This window comes from Canis aureus, chromosome 4 (assembly GCF_053574225.1).
Source record: "Canis aureus isolate CA01 chromosome 4, VMU_Caureus_v.1.0, whole genome shotgun sequence".
NCBI classification, from domain to species: domain Eukaryota; kingdom Metazoa; phylum Chordata; class Mammalia; order Carnivora; family Canidae; genus Canis; species Canis aureus.
The window spans coordinates 23141725-23166975 of NC_135614.1; the positions used below are offsets into that span (position 1 = coordinate 23141725).

At 44.4% G+C, this 25251-nt stretch overlaps 1 protein-coding gene across 1 annotated transcript; it reads left to right on the plus strand.

Moving 5' to 3' along the window:
* The first annotated feature begins 123 nt into the window (after positions 1-123).
* On the plus strand, positions 124-25002 carry EIF4EBP2 (eukaryotic translation initiation factor 4E binding protein 2). Its single transcript, XM_077894843.1, has 3 exons — positions 124-350; positions 17460-17645; positions 18600-25002. Exons 1-3 carry the CDS (start codon positions 206-208, stop codon positions 18629-18631), a joined length of 363 nt encoding a protein of 120 aa, XP_077750969.1. The 5' UTR covers positions 124-205; the 3' UTR covers positions 18632-25002.
* Positions 25003-25251: the final 249 nt, after the last annotated feature.

Sequence of the window (25251 nt, forward strand, 5' to 3'; positions counted from 1 at the left end):
GAGGGCGGCGGCGGGAGCGGAGCGGGACGAGGGAGCGAGAGGAAGCAAGCGTGGAGCGAGCGGAGCGCGCCCAGCCCCGCCCGCCCTTCCGCTCGCCGGAGCAGCCGGAGCAGCCGGAGCAGCCCGGGCCCCCAGCCGCCGCCGCCGCCGCCGCCGCCAGCCCGCCCGCCCGCCGGACAAAGCCCGAGAGCCCGCGCCCAGAGCCATGTCCTCGTCCGCCGGCAGCGGCCACCAGCCCAGCCAGAGCCGCGCCATCCCCACGCGCACCGTGCCCATCAGCGACGCCGCGCAGCTACCTCATGACTATTGCACCACGCCCGGGGGGACGCTCTTCTCCACCACGCCGGGAGGTGAGCGCCCGCAGCCCGTCTCCTCCGCCGCGGGCCTCGGACTCAGGGCGTGCCCGAGCCGCGCCGCCGCCCCCGCGCCCCCCAGCTCCGCGGGAGCCCGGGGACCCTGCTGTCGGGAGCCCTCACTTCGCGCGTCCCCCTCGGCTGCATGCCCCTCGGCTCAGCAGCGCGCCGCTCTGGGAACGTGGCTCTCCCGTCGCTGGGGCGGAGGAAAAAAAAAAAAAAGCCCTTGTTCCCGCTTCGTGGCAGCCTTCCGCGCTCGACCCACTTTTCTCCCCCCTCTCTGCCTCCTCCTGGGCAAATTCGTCTGCACTCGGCGTTGCTCTCACTCCTGCATCGCCTGCTGCCTCTTGCACGTCGTGCATTTGTGCACGTTGATGCCCGGTTCCGGAGCTCTCTCCCGGGCCTTTTTAGAAAGGAAGCAAAGTAATTCGCTCCTGGGACCGTGCGAGGACTTGTTTTGCCGCTTTTAGAACGGCCGGAGGAGGCTGGAATGCAGAGTTCGGACGCCTCGCCCAGCATTATCCTGCTTTGACAGCATTGTTTACTTGCTGGATGAGGCTGCCCCACGAGTGGAGTTGGGGGGGGGAGTCCCCAGGCACAGGCTAGGGGGAGAGAATAAGATAATACTCAAGTAATAGCCCCCGGGGAAGACGGGGGGAGGGTAGTGCAGCGCTGGCAGCCCTGAGGATCGGATTTTGACGATGAGGCTTTTGGGGATAGATGTGGAGGGGGCATTATGGAGAAGGGCACCCGAATCGGTAGGATGGATCCATCCCGGGGAAGGGGCAGCGCAGTTCCCCGAGCATTGCTTTTCCGAGTATGACCTGGAACTGTTTACAAGGAAGAACACTGGGGGAGAGGTGAACCACGTTGAATCGGTCACGAGACCAGGGAGCTCAAAGGTTGTCTGTCCCTGGCTGGGCGGTTCTCCAGAGCGAGGACGCGGGAGGGCGATCTTGCAGGATCTTATTGAAAGGGGACCGCGCTTCATTTTAACTAAGGAACTTTGCCTTCGTTCGGCGATGGGGCGGCCTCTTTCTAGAGGGTTGAACTTTGCTGGCAGCCCTTGCCCTGGGAGATTGCTAGTTTCATTGCTGTGGGCTGGCCGCCCCAGTTGTGGACTACAACCAATCCGGTGCAGTCAGGCCGGGTGATCCTTGCATTGGTTGCACAATAGCAAAGACCCACAGAGTAGGGAGACCTTCTTGCCAACAAAGGATAAAAATCTAGGAGAGAGCTCCATAGGGGAATCCATCCAGGCCAGTCTAGGGGAGCGGTAGCTGCCTTGGAAGACTTCAAAATGACCCAAGCAGGAGGAAACCATCAGTATTTTTGGAGAGCTGGGCTTAAGAGAGGCTGTAACTTTACAGGACAATGGGATGGTGACTCCTGAGGCAGCTTGCTTCACTGGAGAACCCTCCCTCCTGACCTTGTCTGTTCAAGGCCAGCCCCGGAGCATGCCGTGGGTGATCTTGCTTTTTGATCATGAAAGATTTTGGCAGACCGGTATCTGCTCCAGATCAGGTTGTCCTGAACTTTGGACCGACAGCTTTTAAGAAATGGATATTCTTTCCCAAGGCGATAGAAAGGGGTTTATAACTTGCAGAAGTCTTTGTGGTACTGGTCAGTAAATGCCCGTACTCCCAGCATTTGAGAACATATGTCCCAGTAACAACTGCACTCAGCTATTATTTATGTGGGGGAGGGAATCAAGCTTTCAGCTCTTTATTAGTCCTTGTTTTCCCCTGATGGAAGAGCCCCAGAGGGGTTACCTTTTGGACATATTTCTAACAGCCAAGCTACGTTGCTTTTAGGATAAGGGCATAGTCTTTAAGGATTGCTTTAAAGATAGAAGCCTGTCTCATAGTCTGGATTAGTTCCTAAAATGCTTGGAAAGATTTTGCCAGAAATACTGATTCATTTACCCTTCCTTCCAACTTACAGTCACTGCTGCTTTCTCAAATACCACTTAACCTGTCTCCAGATATTTTTTGTATACAGCTCTTTGTTTCAGATTTAAATACTTGTCATCTTAGCTCATCGATTATATTGAACTCGTATTTATTGGTAGAATAGGTTGTAGTCTTTGGATTTTTAGCACAAAGACTTACATAATGTGTTTATGGGATATTGCACTGTTGGGATTGGATTTAATCACTGTTAACTCTGCTGTTTAGATGCTCAATACTTTACTGATATAATTTTCCCCCTTTGGAAATTTTCCCCTCTGATGGTTTGTTCATCTCTCTCGTTATATTCCCCTCTCTCTCTCTCTCTCTCTCTCTCTCACACACACACACACACACACACACCATGTAATTGAGCCAGGGTAAGATAGTTTGTTATTTGGTCACCTCCAGGCACCTGAGTAATATGGTTAGGTATTTTAAATGAGTTCTGTGGGCCTAGCTCATTGCTTTGCGCAAAAGGGAACCACAGACAAAAGTAGGAAATGGAATCTTTGCTATCAGTGGTCTTAAAATCCTAAAGGGGGTTGGGGACTGATAAAGATTTTTCTGGAATAAAAAAATGTATAGAATCCAGTGCTAAGATACATTTCAGGTGTGAAATCATTTAGAAAAATGATAGTAAGTTTGGACTGGAAATCTATTTAGTGGAAAGGAAGGGGATTAGCATGACCTGTCTTAAACTTCTGGAAACCTTCTGGAGTGTCATACACGTGTTGCAGCATTCCAGAATAGCAGTTGATGTGCTGAATGCTCTGAATGATCAGACTGGGCAGGGACATTCACAACATAGTGAACTTATGATTTCTTCTCCTTTGAGAGTCTTTTTCTTCATTGGGGATCAGAGGTTACAGCTTACCCCTTGGGAAAGATTTCTCAAAATTGCCTTCTCGTGGTTTAGGAAATGAGAGGTGGGTGGAAACACTCTCTGACCTTTGGATTTCTCAAATTGCTAGAAGAGTCCCTGTTCTCATTGTTAAGGAGGAGGAAATTTTTATTGAGTAAAATTCAAGGCAAAAAAATAATGCCCTTGGATTTTGTTTTGTTTTATCTGTCTTTGGAGGAGTGAGGATGATACTTGGTTCTTTGAGAAGCTACATCTATCCTCAGTGGAAGGGAAAGTGACTGTAGTTGTCTTCACTTTTATAACACTGGTTAGCTGGAAGGAACCTAAAGCTTTCGTAAGTTCTGAACTTTCTCTTTTTGGGAGTGTTGTGCTCTGAGAAATGAGCAGAAACATAGAGAACTCTTTCAGCCTTTCTGCCTTTCTTTTCCTGCATAACATCCTCATCAGCTGTGGAAAAGTGCTGTTGCCATAACAAGAGCACCAGAGGGGAACTAACTGACGGTCTAAAATTGTACTGCTGTGCTTCCTCTCTGCCAGCTGGAGTATTCCTCTGATTGGTTCATTGGGTCAGAATTACCTGAAGGCCATTGGAAGGGTCTGGAATTAAAGGAGAAGGTAGGAAGAAGGGAAAATAATCCACTTGGAGTGAGCTACAATAATAGCATTTGCAGGAAGTTCTAAGTTTTAATCTGGTTCCTTTCTTGGGAGACAAGTAGAGCTCTATGTAGATAATGGGGAAAGAAGGTCAGTTTCTGATTGTCGTGAAATTTCTAACTCCATAACCTTGGGTTGAGTTTATTCTAAACTCAAAAACAAAAACTTCTGAACCAACAAATGTACATATTTGGCTCTCCAGCTTCAGTTATTAACCAACGAACTTCATTATGACGTGAGAAGTGAGAAGTCCATGAAAAACATAATGAAGGGTGTTCAGTCCCTGTACCTAGTGTTCGAGGAAGAAGGCATTTATTTATCTCAGAGTAACCCAAGTTATTCACATGTTTGTCATTCTGTGGGCGATTCAGCTGTGGTCTCATAGTCATCAGCTGCCAAAGTATCTATTAAAGAAGATGTACTCTAGTTTTTGTATTGGGTGCATTTTTTGCTCACAAAAGATTGAATTCTGAGCCTGGGGGAGGCAGCAGTCTGTGTCCTCAAGGCATACAGCAATGCATTATATGGAAGGGCACACCTCTGCCTGTCCTGAGTTAGATGCAGTCTGACCAGGGAGGAATGGTTCTTACGAGTCAATAGTGTTGCGTGTATGAAGGCCATGTGCACAGCTCCTTCAGCTTGTGGTGGCTTGTTGTGGACAATAGGAAGAGGGAAAAGTGATCAGTCTGAAAACCAGCACCTGCAGGGTTACTCAGGAAAGATGACTGATTCTTAACGACAGTTTCATAAGAGGGGTCTTGCAAAGGGGTACCTGGATGGCTTAGTAGGTAGAGCATGCGACTGTTATTTTTTTTTTTTTAAAGATTATATTTATTCATGAGAGAGAGAGAGAGAGGCAGAGGCAGAGACACAGGCAGAGGGAGAAGCAGGCTCCATGCAGGGAGCCTGACTTGGGACTCGATCCCGAGACTCCAGGATCACACCCTGGGCAGAAGGCAGGCGCCAAACTGCTGAGCCACCCAGGGATCCTACATGTGACTGTTAATATAAGGGTCGTGAGTTCAAGCCCCGTGTGGGGCATGGAGCCTACTTAATATGGGAGGGGGGGAGCAGTCTTGCATGGGTTGGCTGCACCGTAGGCTTGATTATGTGTGCGTAAAAATATGCAGATCAGATAAAGTACAGTTAATGTGGAGTAAGCCAGTTGTTCATTGGGTTAGAGAAGACAGCCTGAGCAGACTGGTTTGTTGGTGTGCGGCAGAACTTTTTCTTGGCTTCCAAGTCTTTTGATGAGTAAGGGAATATTTAAAAGATTTTTGCTACTGTATAACAGAACAAAAATCCATTGAGAATTGTAGTCATTCGACTTATGGAATAGGTAAGGCCTAGACTTTCATGTTCAATTTGTTCATGGTGGAACTTCATTTTGTGAAGGCCCCTGAGAACCTGTGTTTTAAATGACAGCAGCTGTCTGTCCCATGGGCGCCTAGTTTTTAAAGGTCCCCTGCACCTGTTCTTAGGCCAAAGCTCAGAAATCCCTGAGCGTTTACATCTAAGTAAATAATCTTTCAGATCTTCAGGACACATGCCCTGACAAACAGAAGCTGTTCAGTTCATTGAGTGGTTTGAGAAAGTAAAAAACCTTAGTAAGCAAGGACAAATGAACAGGAGAAGGCAATTCAGTTCATGTAGATTCCATGGGACTTCTGATAGACGAGAGCCTGTCACCTGTAAATAGTGATAGTTTTGTCTTCCTGGTCTATCTGGGTGCCTTTTATTTTTTTCGTGCCCAATTGCTCTGGCTAGAACTTTCAGTACAGTGCTGAACAGAAGTGGCAAGATAGTGCAAACAGATACCTTTCACTTGTTTTCAGCGTTAGAAAACATCTTTCACCATTTGGTAAGATGTTAGCTGTAGGTTTTTCATAGATACCCTTTATCTGATTGAGGAAATTCCCTTTTATTCCTGGTCTGTTGGGTGTTTCTGTCATGAAAGAGGGGGTTGGATTTTGTCAAATGCATTTTTTTTTTTTTTCACTTACTGAGTTGATTGTATGTATTGTATTTTTGTTTTTTATCTTGTGGACATGACATATTATGTCAATTGATTTTTTTTTTAAGATTTATTTATTTATTCATGAGAGACACAGAGAGAAAGGCAGAGACACAGGCAGAGGGAGAAGCAGGCTTCTCTCAGGGAGCCTGATGTGGGACTCCATCCTGGATGCCGAGATCATGCCCTGAGCCACAGGCAGGTGCCCAACCGCTGAGCCACCCAGGTGTCCCGGTCAATTGATTTTTGACTGGTGAACCAGCCTCGTATTCTTGGGATAAATCCCACTTAATCATGGTATATAATCCTTTTTATATGTTGCTAAATTTGTTGTGCCACTATTTGGTTGAGGGTTTTTGCATCTCTATTCATAAGGCGTATTAGTCTGTTTTTTCTTGTGGTGTCTTTGGTTTTAGAACCAAGATAATACTGGCCTCATTCAATTCTAATTATTTTAGAAATGGCCTGCTGAATTTAGAGCAGAAATGCTATTTATTGGTGAAGGTAGACCATTGCTCTAGTGTTAGACACTTTTCAGAAAGTGTGAGAGGCTTGTGATTCTTCATTTCAGGGTGTCATAATGAATCATTTGGGCCTCAGAGGAGCCCATGTCACCACCAGAGACTATTTATATTAGAGTCAGGCTGTTTTTAGGTTGAAATGAAACTATTCTCTGGGCAGGTAAGTTCCTAAAATCATGACTAGGCAGCAGATGAAAACAGTGACCTGGACCAGGGATCTCCAATAATAGACTCTTGCCTCTCACAGACTTTGTTGGTAGACTTCAAGCTCCTTACTTGAAAGTAAGTGAAAAGTGGAAGATGTTAGTAGATGGGCATCATTTTTATTTTTTAAAATAAGTGTCCACAAGCAGTGAACTTTGGAAGAAAGCATACAGTTGGAATGAAAGCCAGGTTTGAATCTGAATGTTTTCTCCATACCAATAGCAGTGATTAATTATTAGTATTACAGACAGAGGCTGAACCACATCTGTGAAATCTATTCCAAAGAATTGATCCAGGACACAGCTAGCAACCTGGCAGATCCAATCAACATTTTCCTGGAATCAGAGCGAGACATTTTTGTAGAGATTTATTTCAAGATGAATGTTCAAGCCCAAACAGAAGTATGTGTATTTGAGGGGCTCCTGGGTAGCGCAGTCTGTTAAGCATCTGCCTTCAGCTCAGGTCATGATCTCAGGGTCCTGGGATTGAGCCCTGCCTGGGGCTCCCTGCAGGGAGTCTGCTACTCCCTCTCCCTCTGTTTTACTCCTTGCACAAACACATGTGCACTTGCGTTCTCTCACTCAAATAAATAAATTCTTAAAAAAAAAAAAAAAGTACATTTGATATGCTTTATTTTGACCCAGATTTTCCGATGGTCAAGCCTAGACAGACTTAAAAACTTTTGACATTTATTTAAGATTAGTTGTGGTTTGTATACCATTTTGTTCCTGATGCTAGCTAAAAAGATCTTTTCAAATCATGTTACAGCCGAGACTCAAGAGAACCAAATTTGCTTAGCGTACCTAGCTTATTTGTATTGGTCTCCTGATTCCTGGGTCACTATGTGTCTTTTCACAAATACTTTTAACTTCTCTAGATATTAGTTTCTTCAAGTCTAAAATGACAGGCTTTTGCCAGATGTTCTTTAAGCCTGTTCTAAACACTAGACCTTCAGAATAGAAACACGGTCATTATCCATTCCCTTTCAGCCTAGGCGTGTGTTCTTTGATGGCAGTGTCCTAAGTGACTGGGCCAGAAGCCATCCTTTGACAATATCTTGGAAATCTGCTCCCAGTTATTGAGACTTGGAGTTAAACAAAGAACAGTAGGATTGGCTTTTCACAAACCTTAGACGTCTCCCATTTGCCATAGTACTTTAGTCACTAAGTTATAAGCTCCCCAGGTTCCAGTTTTACCTTCAGTTGATGTAAAAAAGTTGTCCCTCTCTTGATTTTATTAGCACTTTAGGGATTTTGATGTGTGCACAAACTGAATGTGGTCTGGCCACCATCAACCTCCCCAGAGGATGCTGGCTTGGGCAGCTTTTAGTTTCCTCTGGTTTATATAGCATAGAGCTTTATTGGAGTCTGTCTTTTCATCCAGAGTCTCCATAAAGAACAGATGTTTAAACAGACTTTTTTTTTTTAAGTGGCAGTGTGCCAAGCCCCCGGATATATACCATAGTTACCAGTCATGGCTTCCCCTAGTGTCTGGTCTGGTGTGCATCTGACCCAGTTCTGGCTAAATGAGATGAGGGGCAAGTCGCTAAAGGTTTGCTGAGAAAGATTTTCTCTTGGTTGGAGAGAATGCCCTGAGGTAAGCCCTGTTTGACTCCACATTCTCCCTTCCTCTTTGAACACTGTTGTATGGGGATATTAGGTCCCTCTTAGCCTTTGGAGGATTTGTCACCAGCTTATTCAAGCTGTGCGATTTAGGCAAGTTACTTGATGTTTCTTGTTCCAAGCTGTCATTTGGCATGAGTGTGTGCTTTATTCTAATACGGGAAGCAGCTGTAGTTAAACAACTTTCTGCTGGGGACCCTATGAAAGTACAGTAATGACTACCCTCTTCAGTTAACCACATTACAGTGGGCTTTCTTTCTGTAGGTGGTTTAATTTGAGGTTAATACAATTTCTTGAATGTATATAGCTTAATTCCTGGGTTAATTATTTAACTAAGCCACTTGGTCTTAAAAGAGACCCTTAGGCTTGAATGACCTTGTTTATGTACCTAACCATCTTGGCAAGTGTAATTTTGAGCCTCTTTTATTGGTTTTGTTCCTTGCCATTTGAAAATCACTAGTTTTTAGATCAAAGGGTAGATGCTTTTCTCCCCCTTCTTTCTATTCTCCACCAAAAGAACTCTTACTCCCCTGTTTTCCTGGTAATGTCAGCATCTAAAAAGTACTGGATCGTGGTATTAGATTTATCTTAGTATCTCTGGTAATCAAGGGATAAAGAAAAATTTATAAATACCTACTGTTAAAAGATTTAAAACTTCATCTTTGTTCCTAAATCTAAACATGAAGACTGAGGTAATATATGCACATTTGAAAAATAATATGGAAAAAAAAAAAACAAAACAGAAGCACCTGAAATGTAAAGTAAAATGCCGGTACATGACTGCTTTTAACAGTTTCAGTTTGTAGTGTTTTTATTGGTCACCACTATTGCTATATATGTATACCACAGTTTCTTGGTTTGTTAACTTTAGATGATAACCATTGATTCCCTGTTATGAAAGATGAGTAATCTGGAGCACTTCCATTACTCTCTCCCTGGTTTCCACTCCCTCTTTATTTACCAGTTTTTGTAAATTGTGTTACTGGTTCTGATTCTTCTGGTAGCTGCCTTTAAAATGGAAAATAATAGAGTCAAAACCTCTGTCTCAATCTGTCAATTTAGCTCTCTGCTGTATAAAATTATATAATACATCTTGTCTCTACTTCCCTGGTAGGTCAACTTTTCCATTATTTTTACAATATTAGGGCCTGTAACATTTACATACTCTCTTGTAGTTATTCTTTACTTTTATTATAGTTTGATCACAAACAGTGAAACCAGTATATAGCACATGTGATAGTTTGGTTCTTAACTTTTTAATATAAAACCAAGGGGCATGATTATTTTTATAGAAAAGGAAATGGAAAACTAACTCACTGAAAGGAAAAGCATCCATCATCAAGGTGAAATAGAAAAACTTTTTTTTCTTTTACAGTCCATCAGTTGATCAAAATCATGGTCCATTTTTAAAAAAGATTTTATTTATTTTTAGAGAGAGCACCTGGGGGAGGGGCTGAGAGAGACTCTCAGGGAGACTCCTTGCTGAGCATGGAGCCCCACCTGGGGCTTGATCTCACCACCCTGAGATCATGATCTGAGCCCAAATCAGAGTCAGATGCTTAACTGACTGAGCCACCCAGGCACCCCACGCCCCATTTTAATATGTTATATTCAAGGTTGGATTTCTTCTATGGTCTTTGTTTTCCTTCTTCGGGAATTGAGGATTAACTTCTAGTTACTTGTAGCTGTGTTGGTTGACATGAAATTGGCCTGACATAAATGTGGCAGGCAGTTTGGATGAAACGTGGATCACCAGGAAGTTCTTGCTTCAGAAAATAGATGTCTCTGTGTGCACATGTATAAGAGACCTTGAGGATTGTAGATTTCTTTAGTTTTTTGTCTTGGAATAAATATAATCTCATGGTAAACACAATATAGGACAAAGAAACAAAGGTTTTTTTTCTTGCCATTTTATTCATAGTTGAGTCTTAATGTTTTTCTTTGAATAGTTTTGATTTTTTGAATGGTCAGATGCCATAGATCCTTAGTCACTGACAGGCTGATTGCCCATTTTTGCCCTGTATCTGCTACAATGAAACTTTTTCGCTTGCATTGATCTAAAATTCAAACACCTAAAATACTATCCTTTTGTACTCCTATTTTTCTTGGCCATACTTGAGAACATTAATGGCATCACTTAAGACTCCAGCTCTTCAGGGTGTCTTGTCTTCTGAATTAATTTACTTTGTTTGCATTCAAAATCAAATGTGTTTTAGGGATCCACTAAAAGACTATTGAAACTAATTGAGTTTAGCAAGGTTGCAGGATACAAGATTGGTATACAAAAACCAATTGTAACTTCTATATACTTTCAGTGGACAATGCAAAAATAGAAACAATTCCATTTCTAATAACCTAAAAATAATAAAATATATAGGCATACATTTTTAAAAAAATATTTTATTTATTTATTCATGAGAGACACAGAGAGAGAGAGAGAGGCAGAGACACAGGCAGAGGAAGAAGCAGGCTCCATGCAGGGAACCCAATGTGGGACTCGATCCCGGGTCTCCAGGATCATGCCCTGGGCCAAAAGCAGGCACTAAACTGCTGAGCCACCCAGGGATCCCAAGGCATACATTTAATGAAAAGAATATAAAACTTACACTGTGGAAACTACAAAACATGGTTGAAAGAAATTGAAGAAAACCTAAATAAATGGAAAGATATTGCACATTCATGGATTGGAAAGTGAGAGTGTCAAGATGACTTTACTTCCCCAATTGATCTACACGTTCAACACAGTCCCATCAAAATCCCAGCTGGCTTCTTTGCATAAGTTGATAAGCTGATCCTAAAGTTAATAGGGAATTTTAAGAGACTTAAAATAGCCTAAACAATTCCAAAAAAGAAAGAAAAAGTTGGCAGACTTACATTTCAAAAATTATTACAAATAAAAACAGTACGGAACTGCCATAAGGATAAACATAGAACAGTGGTATAGAATTGAGAGTTCAGAAATAAACCCTCACAGTTGTGGCACTTGATCTTTCACAAGGATGCCAAGACAATTAAATGGGGGAAAAATAGTCTTTTCAACAAATGATACTGGTACAACTGGATATCTGCACACAAAAACTGAAGTAGGACCCCCTGGCTTGAAGACCTAAATTTAGGAGCTTAAAACTATAAAACCTTTAGGAAAAAAACATGGGCACAAATCTTTATAACCTTGGTTAGCAAATAGTTTCTTGTGTATGGCACCAAAAGCACAAGCAACGGGGCAGCCCGGGTGGCTCAGTGGTTTAGTGCCACCTTCAGCCCAGGGCGTGATCCTGGAGACCTGGGATCAAGTCCCACATTCGGGCACCCTACATGGAGCCTGCTTTTCCCTCTATGTCTCTCTACTTCTCTCTCTCTCTCTCTCTCTCTCTCTTTTTTTTCTCTCTGTGTCTCTCATAAATAAATAAAATCTTAAAAAAAAAAGCACAAACAACAAAAGAAAAAGACATAAATTGGACTTTATCAAAATTAAAAATTTTTGTGCTTCAAAGAATACCAACAAGAAAGTGAAAAAGCAACCCACAGAATAGGGGAAAATATTGCAAGTCATATATGAAGAAAGGGCTTGTATTAATAAATATAAAGAACTCAAAACTCAAACAGCCCACTAAAAAATGGGCAAAGGATCTAAAAAGATATTTTCCCAAAAATGTCCATTGGAATGACCAATAAGCCTGAAAAGATGTTCAACACCATTTTCTGTCAGGGAAATGCAAATTAAATCACAATGAAATTTAAGAAATAAAACAAATGAGCAAAGGGGAAAAAAGGAGAGAGGCAAACCAAGAAACAAACCTTTAACTATAGAGAACAAACCAAAGGGGAGGTAGGTGGGTGGAGGGGTGAAATAGGTGATGGGGATTAAGAAGTACACCTGTTGTGATGAACACCAGGTGTTGTATGGAATTGTTGAATTTCACTATATTGTACACCAGAAACTTAATATTACACTATGTGTTAACTAACTGGAATTTAAATAAAAACTTAAAAAATCAAACCACAATGAGATACCACTTTACACCCACAAGATAGCTATAATAAAAAACAGCAAGCGTTGGCTGCAATGTGTATACATTGGAACCCTCACACACTGCTGGTGGGAGTGGAAAATTGGTGCAGCCACCTTGGAAAACAGTCTGGTGTTTCCTCAAAAGATTAAACACAGAGTTACCATATGATCCAGCAATTCTTTGCTTACCCAAGAGAAATGAAAACATATGTCCACACAAAGACAGGTACATGAACTTTTATAGCAGCATTACTCAGAGTAGAAACACCCCACACATCCATCAACCGATTAATTGATAAAATGTGACATATACATGTAATGGAATATTGTTTGGCAATAAAAAGAAAAGTACTGGAGAAATGCTAAACATGAACGAACCTTGAAAATAGAGGCAAGTAAAGGAAGCAGTCAAAAGATCACGTATGATTCTGTTTATATGAGATGTCCAGAATAGGCAAATCTTTAGACAAAAAACAGTGGTTGCCTAGGGCTACAGGGGTTGGAGGACAACGGGAAGGGACTGCTCAATACAGATGGGTTATCTTTTGGATAGTTGTGGTGTTCTAAAGTTGATTGTGGTGATGTTTGCGCAGCTCTGTAAATTATATCTCAGTAAAGCTGTAAAAATATGTATTTTATCGTTTCTGCAGAGTCATAGAGGTTCTTCAGAGTTTCTCTTATACCTCACATATTTAAGTGGGCTCTCTACTGCTTATTTCCCAGTTGGTCCAATTACAGTTCTTTAATGCATATGCTATTGCTAAGATATAATTTAGACATAGAAAGCTTGCTTTTATCCTGTGCTTTTTTTTTTTTTTTTACCGTCTCATCCCCAGAGTTCCAAGCTTGACATCCTGCAGAAGAATAATCTTGTTCTGACTTGCAAGTTGAATGTTAGTTTAAGAACATCTGACAGTGAAACTTCACTCTTTTGAAACCTAGCCATGAACAAAAGTGGTGGTGACACAGCAAATATGCAAAGTCCATCCACTAAAGCTTCTTCCCTTGGTTCCTTGGAAAGCCATCAGGCCCCTTTCTCAGCCCGTCTGCTTTTATTTTACATAGTGTTCTAATAAGTGTATCAGTGATTTCGGAGTCCCTACAAGGTTAGGAGCATCGGGTTAGGATAAGTGAATTGTGCCCCATCTCCATCCCCAAGTTCCTAAATCGAAGCCCTAACCACCAATGTGTTGATATTTGCAGATGGGGCCTTGGGATGTAATTAGGTTTAGATGAGGGCGTGAGGCCCTCATGAGGGATTAGTACCCTTGTAAAAAAAAAAGAAAGAAAAAAAGAAAAAGGCACCAGGGAGCTTGCTCCCCCATCCTGCTGCATCCAAGGACATATTGAAAATGTGACTGTGTATACACGCTGAAGAGAGCTCTCAGCAGAAACAGACCACACTGTCATCTTGGTCTAGGACTTCTCAAGAACTGAGAAAATACATTCTGTTTAAGCCACCCTGTCTATGCTATTTTGTTGTAGCAGCCCAAGCTGAGTGAGACTTGGAAGAAAGGGGGGTTCTTAAGCCTAATAGTGAGGGAAGAAACTATGAATGAGGGAAGGGACAAGCGCAGGTTCTTTGAATTCTGTCCAGTAGAAGGAAAATGTAGAGCCTAGGCTCCAAGACTTCATCAGCCACAACAGTTTATAAAGTGATCTTTATAATAGTAGCCCCAGTTCGTCAAGAAAGGGTTGGATTGTTTTCTGTTTAAAATGGTAAAAAGTGGGACACCTGGGTGGCTCAGTGGTTGAGTGTCTGTCTGCCTTTGGCTCGGGTCGTGATCCTGGGGTCCAGGATTGAGTCCTGCACCAGGCTCCCTGCATGGAACCTGCTTCTCCTCCCTCTGCCTGTGTGTCTCTGCCTCTCTCTCTCTCTCTCTCTCTCTCTCTCTGTCTCTCGTGAATAAATAAATAAAATCTTTAAAAAAATAAAAATAAAGTAAAAAGTTTTAAGTCTGTACAAGAAAATTTTCCATCCAAAATAATTCACATTCTTCACTTTTTGGAAGTTTTTTTTTTTTTTTTACTTTTTGGAAGTTGAACTAAGTTTTCTGCTGTCCAAAATGACACCTTCATCATAATTTCCAGACACTTTTTTAAAGTTGTCGCTCTAGTTCTTATTTTTCAAAGTAAAGAAGGCAAAGAAAATTTTGTACTCTCCTTGTCCTAAAATAATATTTGAGACAGGATGTAAGACTTGTGGCTTCTTTCAACTGGGAATGAAGGATTTCCAACTTTTCCAAGTGCCCTCCAGGGGCTGGAGGGAGGCACACAGAACTGCTCTGCCAAGGTGAGGTTTATGGTGTGAGTCCTGTCACAGACAGGCTGTGGGCCTTTGCCTCTGTCACTCTACAAGTAAAAATAAGGAAGCTAATTCTAGCTCTAGAACCCAGAGACTTTGTCTGTGAAGTTCTCAGCCTTTACCTTTCTCGCCTAGGCGGAAAAATGAAAGAACTGGCACTTAAGTAATTAGAGCTGCTGCCCAGGTTTGTGCCACGCTGTCCTTCAGAGATTATCCTCCAGCATCCCTTTTTACTACCAGTAGTCTGCGAGGCCCCCCTGCTGCTCTGAAACGAACTTACATTACAGGACCTATCTACTCAGGTAATTACGAGAATTGCGTATTTCTGCTACATATGCAAAAATGAAGGGATGACTACTTTGTCAGATACATAAGTAAGTCCTTGGGCCTTGGTGAACTGGAAAACCAAGAAACAGAACCCATCTCTCCCCAATTCTGTAACACTCCCGAGGACCAGGAACAGCACCACCATCTCACGCTTCCCTCTGGGAGTGCAGTGCTCCAGGGCCAGCAAGGTGGCCTCTGGATGAAAATTGCCCTTCACTATAGTGTTGATGTGGAAGTGACAGTTACCTGCCCAGTCCTTTGGCTTCAGACAATGTGCCCCTGGTGTGGATGTCCCTGGGGACTGAGGCAGAGTAGAGAGAGGGCTACACTGGGAGTCTGGAGACCAGGGGCTCCTCTGTTCTGATTTTGCCTCTGCTTTGCTCTGTGAGCTCTATTCAGTTACTTTCTGGGTGTCTGCTTCATCTGTCAAGGTGACCCCGGTAGCCCCTTCCCTTGTTCTCTCACTAATTCTTTGATATTTTGCCTGTTTTCAGATGGACTATTACTAGGCTTTTGGTAGAAGATTGAAATCAGGTTGTTTTTGTTTTTGTTTAAGATTTATTTTTAAGTAATCTCTACACCCCAGTGCAGGGCTCGCAGTCACAACCCCTAGACCCAAGAGTCACATGCTCCATCCCCTGAGCCAGCCAGACGGCCCTGAAGTTGGATTCTTCACTTTTTAATGAACAGGAGAATGGCCCAAGGAACTTAAAAATATAGATTTCCAGGTTCTAATCCCAGGGATTTTGATTCAGATAGGACATTTTAAAACAAGCTTTCCAGAGGATTCAGATGCAGATACCTGCAAGAAATACTGTTGTGATAGGTTCCAAATATGGCACAGCATTTTTCATAGTACTCTATCTTGGAGAGGCTGAGAGCCAGATACTTTATTTTCACCTCTTATAAATTGTAAATATGATTGTGTATGCAGTGTAGCTATAACAGAACTAGATAGTAAAGGGGAAAATTGATAACCTTTAGAGTTGGTTTGAAACCAAAGGGTTGTGTTTTGAGGATGCCCCCCTGAGAACATTTCTTCCATTTTGAGACACTGAGTCATTCTTTCCTGTGACAGGTTTTGTAGTATCGAGAGAAGAGTGTGTTTAGCACTTGATTCTGGTTGTAAAAGCAAGGATGGGGGCAGGGGCAGTTTGGAGGGTAGAGTCTCTTGGCCATTTTCTCACCTAGGAGTCAGTAGTTTGACGCTTATTTTCCATCTAGTGAAAAAGAAATAACTTACTAGCATTTGCATGAAAGTGTCATGGTACCACTGCAGATAGGAATCCCAAGAAAACACTGAGTTTGTAATTCTACTTCCCAGCTATTTAGCAGAATATTGGTATCATCTCTTTAGATTAAATATTCATCTCCTTCCTTCTTCGGGAAGACTCCAGAATTTCCATTCCTCTTGCAGTAGACGCCTTGCTTTTTTCCACCTGCTTCCACTCATTTCAGGTAGATTTATTATCTGTTTTTATTTGTTTTTCCATTTCCCGGGATGTAGCTGTCACATGGTATTTGAGAAAATCTGCCTGAACCAGACTCATTATGACAGGAATATTTTCACTTGAGAATCCACAAGCATTGACCAGCAGATACTATCTACCTCTTTAAATGGGTAACTTTGTACACAATCTAGTTTTCATATAATACTATTTTTAACTTAGATGCCTGAATCTTTCCCTCCTCTGGTTTTAAGCTTAGTTTGGGCAAGATGCCTCCACCTGACCACTTTGCTTTGTTTGTAGGCAGGGGTGGCAAGTGTGTTGGGCAACCATTCCCTCTTCTCCCTCGTTCAGCAGACGTCACTGAATGGTGGCCACGTTCTGTATCACTGAGCCAGCTGTACTCTAGGTTCAATAGTAGAGCCCCAGGCATCAACTACATTAAGCCAACATCAAGCATCTTTAACTTGTCACTTATTTGACATCTTTAACTTGTCACTATATCTTATTTATAGTAATTCATAACTTTGGCCAGCCATGACAGAAGAAGTAGCAGGTTTTCTTAACTGTTCATCAAGTCCAATGCACTCTTTAGAAGGATTATTGTAAGACACTCTGGTAGCACTTACGGTATGCAGATCTTTTCATAAAATAAAGAAGGGCTGCCCAGTCCAACTTCTCCCACAACTCTGTCGGGGAAGAATGTTGGTTGGTCTCTGTGCCTTTGGAAAGCCTTTAACTTAAAGGCAGCTGTCTGTTGGTGATTTTTTTCACTTGTTTATTTCTTCATTTAAAACTTTCTAAATGGTAGAACCAAAGTCATATAGAAAGAAGACACAGGCCCAGCATAAGCAAGTCACAATCTTTAGAGGAGAGGCAGATCGATAAATGGGTTCCTACAAGAGGTGATGTGTATTGAGTCAGATGGGGGAAAGGTTTTTTTTTTTTTTTTAATTTTTTCTGTAAAGGAAATGATGCTGGGATTGAGCCTTAAAGATGAGCGGAAGAGGAAAAGGCACTCCTCTGGCAACGAGCCTGGTCCCAGGCAAGGAGGGTAGAACTTGTCCTTTTTGCTTGAACTGTGAACCCTCAGGTTAGGTGTAGATGGAATTTAAAATAAATTCTCAGGTAATATATGTTCATAGCCCCTTAATTGATTTCAGACTCTTCAATCCTGTTTTCCAGGAACCCGAATCATTTATGATCGGAAATTTCTGTTGGATCGTCGCAATTCTCCCATGGCTCAGACCCCGCCCTGCCATCTGCCCAATATCCCAGGGGTCACCAGCCCTGGCACCTTAATCGAAGACTCCAAAGTAGAAGTAAACAATTTGAACAACTTGAACAATCATGACAGGAAGCACGCAGTTGGTAAGAGAATGCTGGTTTGGGGGCCAAGTGGGTAGCCCTGGGAATTCAAATGGTCGATCACAGGTTGAAAAATTGATGCCTCGGTTATAACCAGCATTCATTTACATGTCTGTAAAGTTCCTGCCTCCCCCAGCTCCCATCACTAAGGTTTACTGAAATGTTCTGGAAATCCTAAGTTCTAAATCATAAGCGAATCTAATCCAGGCGTGGCGGGAAATCCAGACTCAGGGCAAAGGAAGTCCTTAGATGAGTCCTTGAGCCAAGCCTCAGAGCCTGCTTAGCTTGGGCTGTCCTGGACTCAGAGCAACATACCGAAGAGGCCCCATTTCCACTGCCTCTTGGAAGTAGACCTGATTCTTACAAGAACAGTGTCCTTTCTGTGGTGCAGGGGGAAATGTGGTTTGTTTCCCCCATTCTCCAGGACTGCCTGTGATACCTACACACACACACTCACGGAGTAATGAGTCCACTCTGTCTCTGTGGAAGGAGGGAGGTGGAAATGGCCAGCTCCCGAGAGGTACGCCCTGAGTTGTACCCTGCGACCTCTGTGCTCAGGCCAGCAGTCTGCCTCCTCAGATTCCAAATGAGCCTTTAATAGACAAAGTGTTGATTCAGAGCAGGGCCAAAGTTGAGAGCCTCCAGAAGAGTTTGCTGACGTGATAGATGGCAAGGAGCTCCCCCTGGGGCATCTGCAGACAGGGGCATGCTAGGCGAGTTTTCACCTGGATCTCTTCCCCCAGGTGCTACTCCTTGTGGGTTGTTTGGCTGCCATGCCATTCTCCACCCCCCCCCCCGCCCCCCCAGATTAAAAAGACCAGCCAAAGCAAACAAATAATTGTTTTAAGGCAGCAGAGAATGGGAAAGTTTGGATTATTTTTTGACCCTCATGCAGAGGAATGTTGGGGCTGCTTGGCTTTCTCTTTTTGTGCTAACCTTTGTCTTGATTCTTACTAGGGGATGATGCTCAGTTTGAGATGGACATCTGACTGCCCTGCAGGATCGCAGAAAAGCAGCAGCGCCAAGGCTGTGTGCACCGGATTGGGCCCATAGGATCAACATGAACAGACAAGGGGCAGTGCCAGCAGTCCCAATGCAGCCCCCATGTCTCCCTCTTCTTCCTTCCCTCTGGGTGCCAAATGATGCGAAGATGAACTTCATCTGACCATTTCCTCTCTGTTTCCTGTCCCCCTTCCCAGTCACACAGATTCGATCCCAAGTCCTTGGCATATTTTTGTAGACATAAGCAGCCCACAGAGGGAAACAGTTACAACTCTGGCTTCCGTAGTCACTTTACATTTGGGAAAAAACCTGTCCTCCCCGCTCCCACCCCTCATTTTTTTTTCAAATCCCCAATCGAATATCAGCCTGTCAACAATCGCCTGGCTGGGAAGTCTGGGGAAGCAATATTGAAGTTTTGGTGGGTTCAGCATTATCTGTGTTCTGACCCTCTACCTGCCTTCCCCATCCTTGCCCCCCACCTGTGGTTCAGAGCTGCAAGAGTCTGCGTGTTTGGGGTCTTCACAACCATCAGAGGGAAATGATAAATGAAAAGAGAGCCACTCTCCCTCTTACCTTGAGCTGTTTGTCCCTAGGGGCAGAACACAGTTTATAAAGCTCTGGTAGCATGTGACGCTCTTGTGAGGTCCCCTTCCCCCTCTTCCTCCGGCAGGAGTGTCTCCTGTCTTTGATCTTCTGGTTCAGCTTCCCAGTCCTTCACTTAGCACATCTGAGTGGGAAGGTCTGAGCCCTACCCCAGTGGGGAGGCCTCGGTAAGCAGCGGGGCTCTCCTCCTTCCTCCCTGCTGGTGTCCTGTTGCTCGCCTGTGCCCTTGTATCTGAGCCACCAGGGTGATTCTGCTGCTCCCAGAACAGGCCAAGTGACAGGTGCTTTGGGGGAGGCCTGGTCATAATCTGCCAGTGACACTGGAGAGTGACCGTGGGAGTATGCGGAACCAGGTACTCAGTCTCAGTAGTCCTTGCCTTCTAGTCTCCTGAGCTTTGCCATGCTTGCTGTCTTCCTGCAGTTTCTTATATTTGGAATTTAAAAAGGTGACTTTCAGAATGCTCTTAAGAAAGAACAAAACTTTTCCTTTGTGGACCTGCTCAGGCTGCTGGGATAGATAGGCACGGGCTTGCAAGTGGGTTCCTCCCAGTTCTCTTGCCTTTCCCCCATCGGACTTGGGGTTGTCCCTCTTCCTCCCTCTCCCTCCCTCCCTCCCTCCCCTCTCTCTCTCTCTGCCAGGCCATTTTTCAAGTACACATCAAAGATACCTCAAGTGTTGGTATCTGATAATATCTCACTCCTCTTATCTGAGGAGTGATCTTTTATTTTTAAGATGACTACAGACCTATTTTTCGATATGTTTTCAATACGATTTTGAACAGCAACTTTTTGATTACACATCTTCCAGTGTTAGGGAGGTGAGAAACGTCCACAGGCGAGTCTGCTGTTCCATGTCACCATCCTTTGTCTCCGCCAGTCCCTGATGAGCTCTTTGCTTCTCCCTCTCGTTTGGGGTGTGCATGTTTGCAATTTGTAGTGGGTGGTTTGTAAAACTGGACCATTATGCCTTGCCGTGGGTTGTTCACGAGAAGCCTCGTTCTTCACCCCCCCTCGCTTTTTCATGTCCCCCGTACCCCCCCGCCACGCCCTCCCAGCTGTTGACTGGCACGATAATCCCGGGACAGTGACCCCCTCGTAGAAAGACTAACACCTCTGTCTCCTAGACCAGTAAAGTAGCCTCTGGTGTCCTGGGAATTTCTGGTTGCATTTGGTGCCCTGAACCCTCTCATTAAGAGATCACATCCCAGGGTGAGAGGAACAGGCCAATTGGCTTAAGAAAGAGAGCTGTTAGTTTTTCTTTTGAACTCTGAAAAGACCCTGTTTATGAACACATTTTAGAAGAGAGGAAGGCTGTCTGAGGAACTTTGTTCTGTTTTCTACTACAAAATGTGAATAGTTCAGAGAGTGAACCTTTTGTGATGGTTGATGTTTCTCAGGAATAAGCTGGCTCTCCAAAATTTGGTGGATGCTTTCAGACTAAAAAAATTAATCAGAGAAGCATTTTCTTGTCTTTTTGTAATGTATCCTTGTTCTGATTTTAATTAAACTCTGAATTTCGCTTTCCCTACTCTTGGAAAAACTTGAGTTGCACTGTCATTTGCATGAGAAACTTAATCAGCACCCCCTCTGTCCCCTGGAAGCTTGATTCTTTGGGAATGAAGCTTCTTGTCCTTCATAGCTGGCTTTGGCATCCTGTGGAACCCAGCTCCAACTCCAGCAGGTCGAGCAGTGAGCAGAGGTTTGCCCCTTCTTGATCTTCATCGGTACACATGAAAACTTGGCCTCCTCGCTGAGCAGCGGGGGAGTGGATTTAAAACATGCCAGCTTGAGTAATATTGAGGTGCCCTTTTCCCCCTTTTCTGCCATCTTGGGGAATCTCTCCACATAGCTCCCTAATCGGAGGCCGTTTTTCTAGTATTTGTGGCGAGCGAGTGTCAGCTGCATGATAGAGCAGCGGCCTGATCCTTCAGCCTTTGCTGCAAGGACCTACTGACTGGTTGGTACTCTTCTATCCTGGAGGCCACTGCTGAGAGATACCGTGACCTGCATGAATCTGCATTTTAAAGATGGTTTGAGAAGGCAACAGATTAACTTGTAATGGATGACACCTTTGTGCCATGCATCACAAAATGTTTTTTTTTTTTCCTTAGGGCGAGCCACATCCAGAAGAAAGTGATCTGTCCTGGCCTTCTCATGGGGAGGGAGAACCCTTAGGGGACAATTAGCATGAAATGGTTCATAAAATCTTAGTGATCATTTGCTCTTTTGATGAGGAAACCATGTTTCTGTACCTTTGAGGACAATCCATCTTAATGAGAAATGACCTTGTCCCTCCAAATTCCAGCAAGAGACATGCAATTGTCTTGGTACAAGTAAGTGTCTGTGCTACACTATGGTTTGCTGAGATCACCACTTCTTTGTATTGTTTAGCTAAATGTCCTCAAGATCATACTGCCGAGCAGCTGGCTTTTTGGTGCTGGGCTGTGAAGCCCAGAGTTTTATCCTTCCACCTGTATTGGTTCTCTATTGCTGTGTAGCAGATTACCCCCAAACTTTAAATCTTAAAAGAGCAAACCTCTGTCAGCTTCTGGAGGTTAGGAATTGGGAAACAGCTTAGCAGGATGGTTCTGGCACAGGGTTGCAGGAAGTTGTAGTCAAGATGTTGGCAGGGACTGCAGTCATCTGGGGCTGGAGAATCTACTGTGCTCTCATTTTTGTGGCTGTTGGCAGGATGCCTGGGTTCTGTCCATATGGGTCGCTCTGTAGAGCAGCACACGTGTCCTCACACCATAGCAGCTGGCTCCCCCCTGAGCAGGTGATCCCAGGGAGAGGGCAAGAAGGAATCTGCAGTGCCTTTCATTGCTGTCTGATAGCACACATCATCACCTCTTGTGTTCCTTAGAAGCAAGCTATGAAGCCTGGCCAACACACAAGGGGAGGGGAAGATACACACCACCTATGAATGGAACAGTATCAAAGAATTTGAGGATGTATCTTAAAATCACCTCACCCCCCCCAACAGAGGATAAAGTCCGCCCAACAGGGGTTAGCTTAAACTAGATAACACAAAGCGATATGTTGCTACTGTATCTCCAAACTGGATAGAAGACTGATACTCTTTCCCCAAAGCCACCTGCTAGTTTTGAGAGTGGTGACAAGAAATGACAATTCCCAAGAGAATAAAAAGAGCTATACATTTGCCTGGCTAGCAGCGGTGCAAGGATTCTTCATTGGGAGTCCTAGGCTTGATGTCTCTGAGACTCCTCCGTACCACATCTTTGCATCTCCCTTAGCCAGGAACTGATAAAGGGAATTCGATCCTTCTTACCGAGCCACTAAAACGGACTTAAATTGCAGTCAGAGTTGCTAAACTAAAGGAAGAAATGTGAATGAGATGTTGGGGTCCTGGGCTGAGTAAAAGCTTCACAGTTCAGATTCAGGATGAAGTAGGTGATAGCATCAGCATCTGGAAGCCAGGTCCCTATCAGAGTCGATGTTAGCACTTGGGCCCTGCAGCCACACCAGCTGAGACAGATTTGGATCGGGTCTCCCCCAAGAAGCCACTTCTCCGATGTGGTGGGGAACATCTGGGATTTAGAAAGGTCCGTGCTTGATTGCTCCTTTAAACCCACCGTGTATCTTGACTGCCCACCTCGTCCTGGGCTCTCTGGTGGAAATGTGTTCTTAAAGAGAAAGAAGCGGTCCTGGCTTCACCCTTGAGAGAAACAGGTGAGCCTAGTCCGTGGAACACATACTTAGTGAAAGTCTGCTGGGTGTCTGGCGCCCAGGCCCAACCACGTTTTAGAGACTTGAGACATCTACGAGATGCACATTCCTGTCTGGCTTTAAGCTCTGCCTCTTCCTGGCATCTTCTTTCTGGCCCTGCTTGGAGCATGAACTTGACTAGGAAGCATTGCTGCCGAGGCAGCCCTAAGAACAGGGGTACTTTCTCCACAAGTCAGGAGCCCCTCTTCACAGCACTTTCACCTGCATTGTGTTTTTCCTTCTGATTTTGGGATGGAGTCAAAATAGATGGTCTTTCATTTTCTTTTGAGTGGGTTACCAGCTCTTTGGGACCATCCGACCTTTCCTTTTGGTACATCTACACGCGGCCTGTATGTGTGGGTTTCACCCCAGAACCCGTTCTCCCCTTCTTGGGTATTCCATGGCGTGTCAAGCATCTTGGCTGGTCTAAGCTGGGGCCCTGGGCCCTTTGCATTCTCCTGCAGAGAGGCGGTCCGTTGCCTCTCCATCTGGGTCAGAACTTGCCCCCCTTGGCAGGTTTCTGGACTACAGGCATAGCAGCTGTTTATTAATCTGCGAAACCCAATCACTTGCCCACCCATGACATCTGGGACCCGGTAATCATTTGAAGAAGCATGGTTTCTTTGGGAGGGCAGTTTCTGTCTGGACTTTGGAAGGGGTGTGGTTAACCCTCCCCACCCCCGCCCCATTTCCGAGTCTTTACCTCTCAGCTCTTAATAAAGGATGAAATCAGATCTTGAGGCAACTGGGTCACAATTCTTTTTGAATTCTTATGCCCCAGGGGCATTTCCTGTTCTAGTAAGGATTTTCCAGTTTAGCACTGAGTTTTCCTTGAGGCTAGCTCAGGAATTTCTTAGGGAGACTCTTAAGGAGATGGACACAAACTTCTTTTTTCAAAGAATCATTCATGTCACCTTTCTCGCCCTCTGGAATTTAAATTTCTTTATCTGGGCTGGTCCTAGAAGTGAATACCTAGCCTAGCGGTGAAGCTAGATTTAAGAGGTTTCTTAAGTCCCTGTTCAGATGGTCTATGGTTTTTCTTAGCTTACCTTCTGCTGACACCCCCCCCCCGCCCCCAGCAGACCACGGGGTATGGATGGCCAGTGGGAAATGTTGCCGAGGTGAAACGCAGTTCCTAGGGTATTTAAATTCTCACTCTGCCGCCTTTCTAAGAGTGGGGAGGCTGACAGATGCTGCAATGCTTGATAATCATTTGGCCACGCTGAAATTTCCAAAGGGAGCTCTTGCCGGTGCTTACTCCCTGAATTCCTGGACACTTCTGACTTAGAGTTCCATGAATCTAGCACAGAATATTCATTCTTGCCCCCAGTGTATCCCTTCCTCTACATCTTAACCTTTAAAAACAAAAAACCCAAGCCCAGGCCAAGGGTAGTTTTTACTTGAAACCAGGAGGGTGGGGGAGGAACACAAAATGAGGACGGGTTGTACTCCTAAGCCATCCTGCTCCTGGTGGCCATGTCCAAATCACTGAGTACTGTGAGCCAGTGCCTTTCCTTCCCCTGAAGATAGAGCACCCCCCTACCTCCCCCACCCCCCGCTTCCCACTTGGGCATCCCAGGGGCAAGCCTCATTGGAGGCATCTTGGGGGAGCCCAGAGGACACTCGCATATCCAGGTGTCTACTTGAGCATCTTTAAAATATTTTGTATCTAAAACAAATGCCCTTCCCCGTCTTAGTGGCACCAGCGGCCCAGCTCCATCCACTCTGAATGGAAAGTAGAGACTGCCAGTACTTTCCTTGGTCTTCCCTTTGTCCTTTGATGTCATTGTCCTCTGCCCCCCCTCCCCCCACCGCCTCCCCCTCCATTTCACTGTCGTGGATGGATAGCAGAGGACACCATGCGGGCTTGAGGCCGTCCTATGTGAGTCCATGATCACTTCTGTTGGGGTTTTGTTGTTTTTGTAACTGTCCTAAACCAGCAGGTGTTTGGAAATTAGGGGGAAAATTAAATTCTCACCAATGGTTGCTGTTACAGTCAAATCAATAAAGATCTTGAGTATCAACTTGAGTTTTGATTTTTTTTTTTTATTTCAAGTGAAACCCTGTTGATTTCACATGTGGAGGGTCTTGACCGGTGAGGGAGATGGGCAAAGATGGTCAGCCATTCCGTATGGCAGTTCTCAACATCCGCGGCACACTGGCTTTGTCTGGCCCCTACGTATGCAGTGGGTTTCTCTCCCTGCCCTCAGAAGCGTGGTGGTGAACAGGTGCATGTGGGGCCGCACACACCAACGCAGGTCCCCCTCCGCCTACCGGC

What these genes read in the sequence shown, in the direction of transcription:
- EIF4EBP2 (XM_077894843.1), top strand. Translation starts at nt 206, where the DNA reads ATGTCCTCGTCCGCCGGCAGCGGCCACCAGCCCAGCCAGAGCCGCGCC. An exon ending in CTTCTCCACCACGCCGGGAG is followed by an intron (nt 351 to 17,459) that starts GTGAGCGCCCGC and finishes CCTGTTTTCCAG; the next exon opens with GAACCCGAATCATTTATGAT. An exon ending in TGACAGGAAGCACGCAGTTG is followed by an intron (nt 17,646 to 18,599) that starts GTAAGAGAATGC and finishes GATTCTTACTAG; the next exon opens with GGGATGATGCTCAGTTTGAG.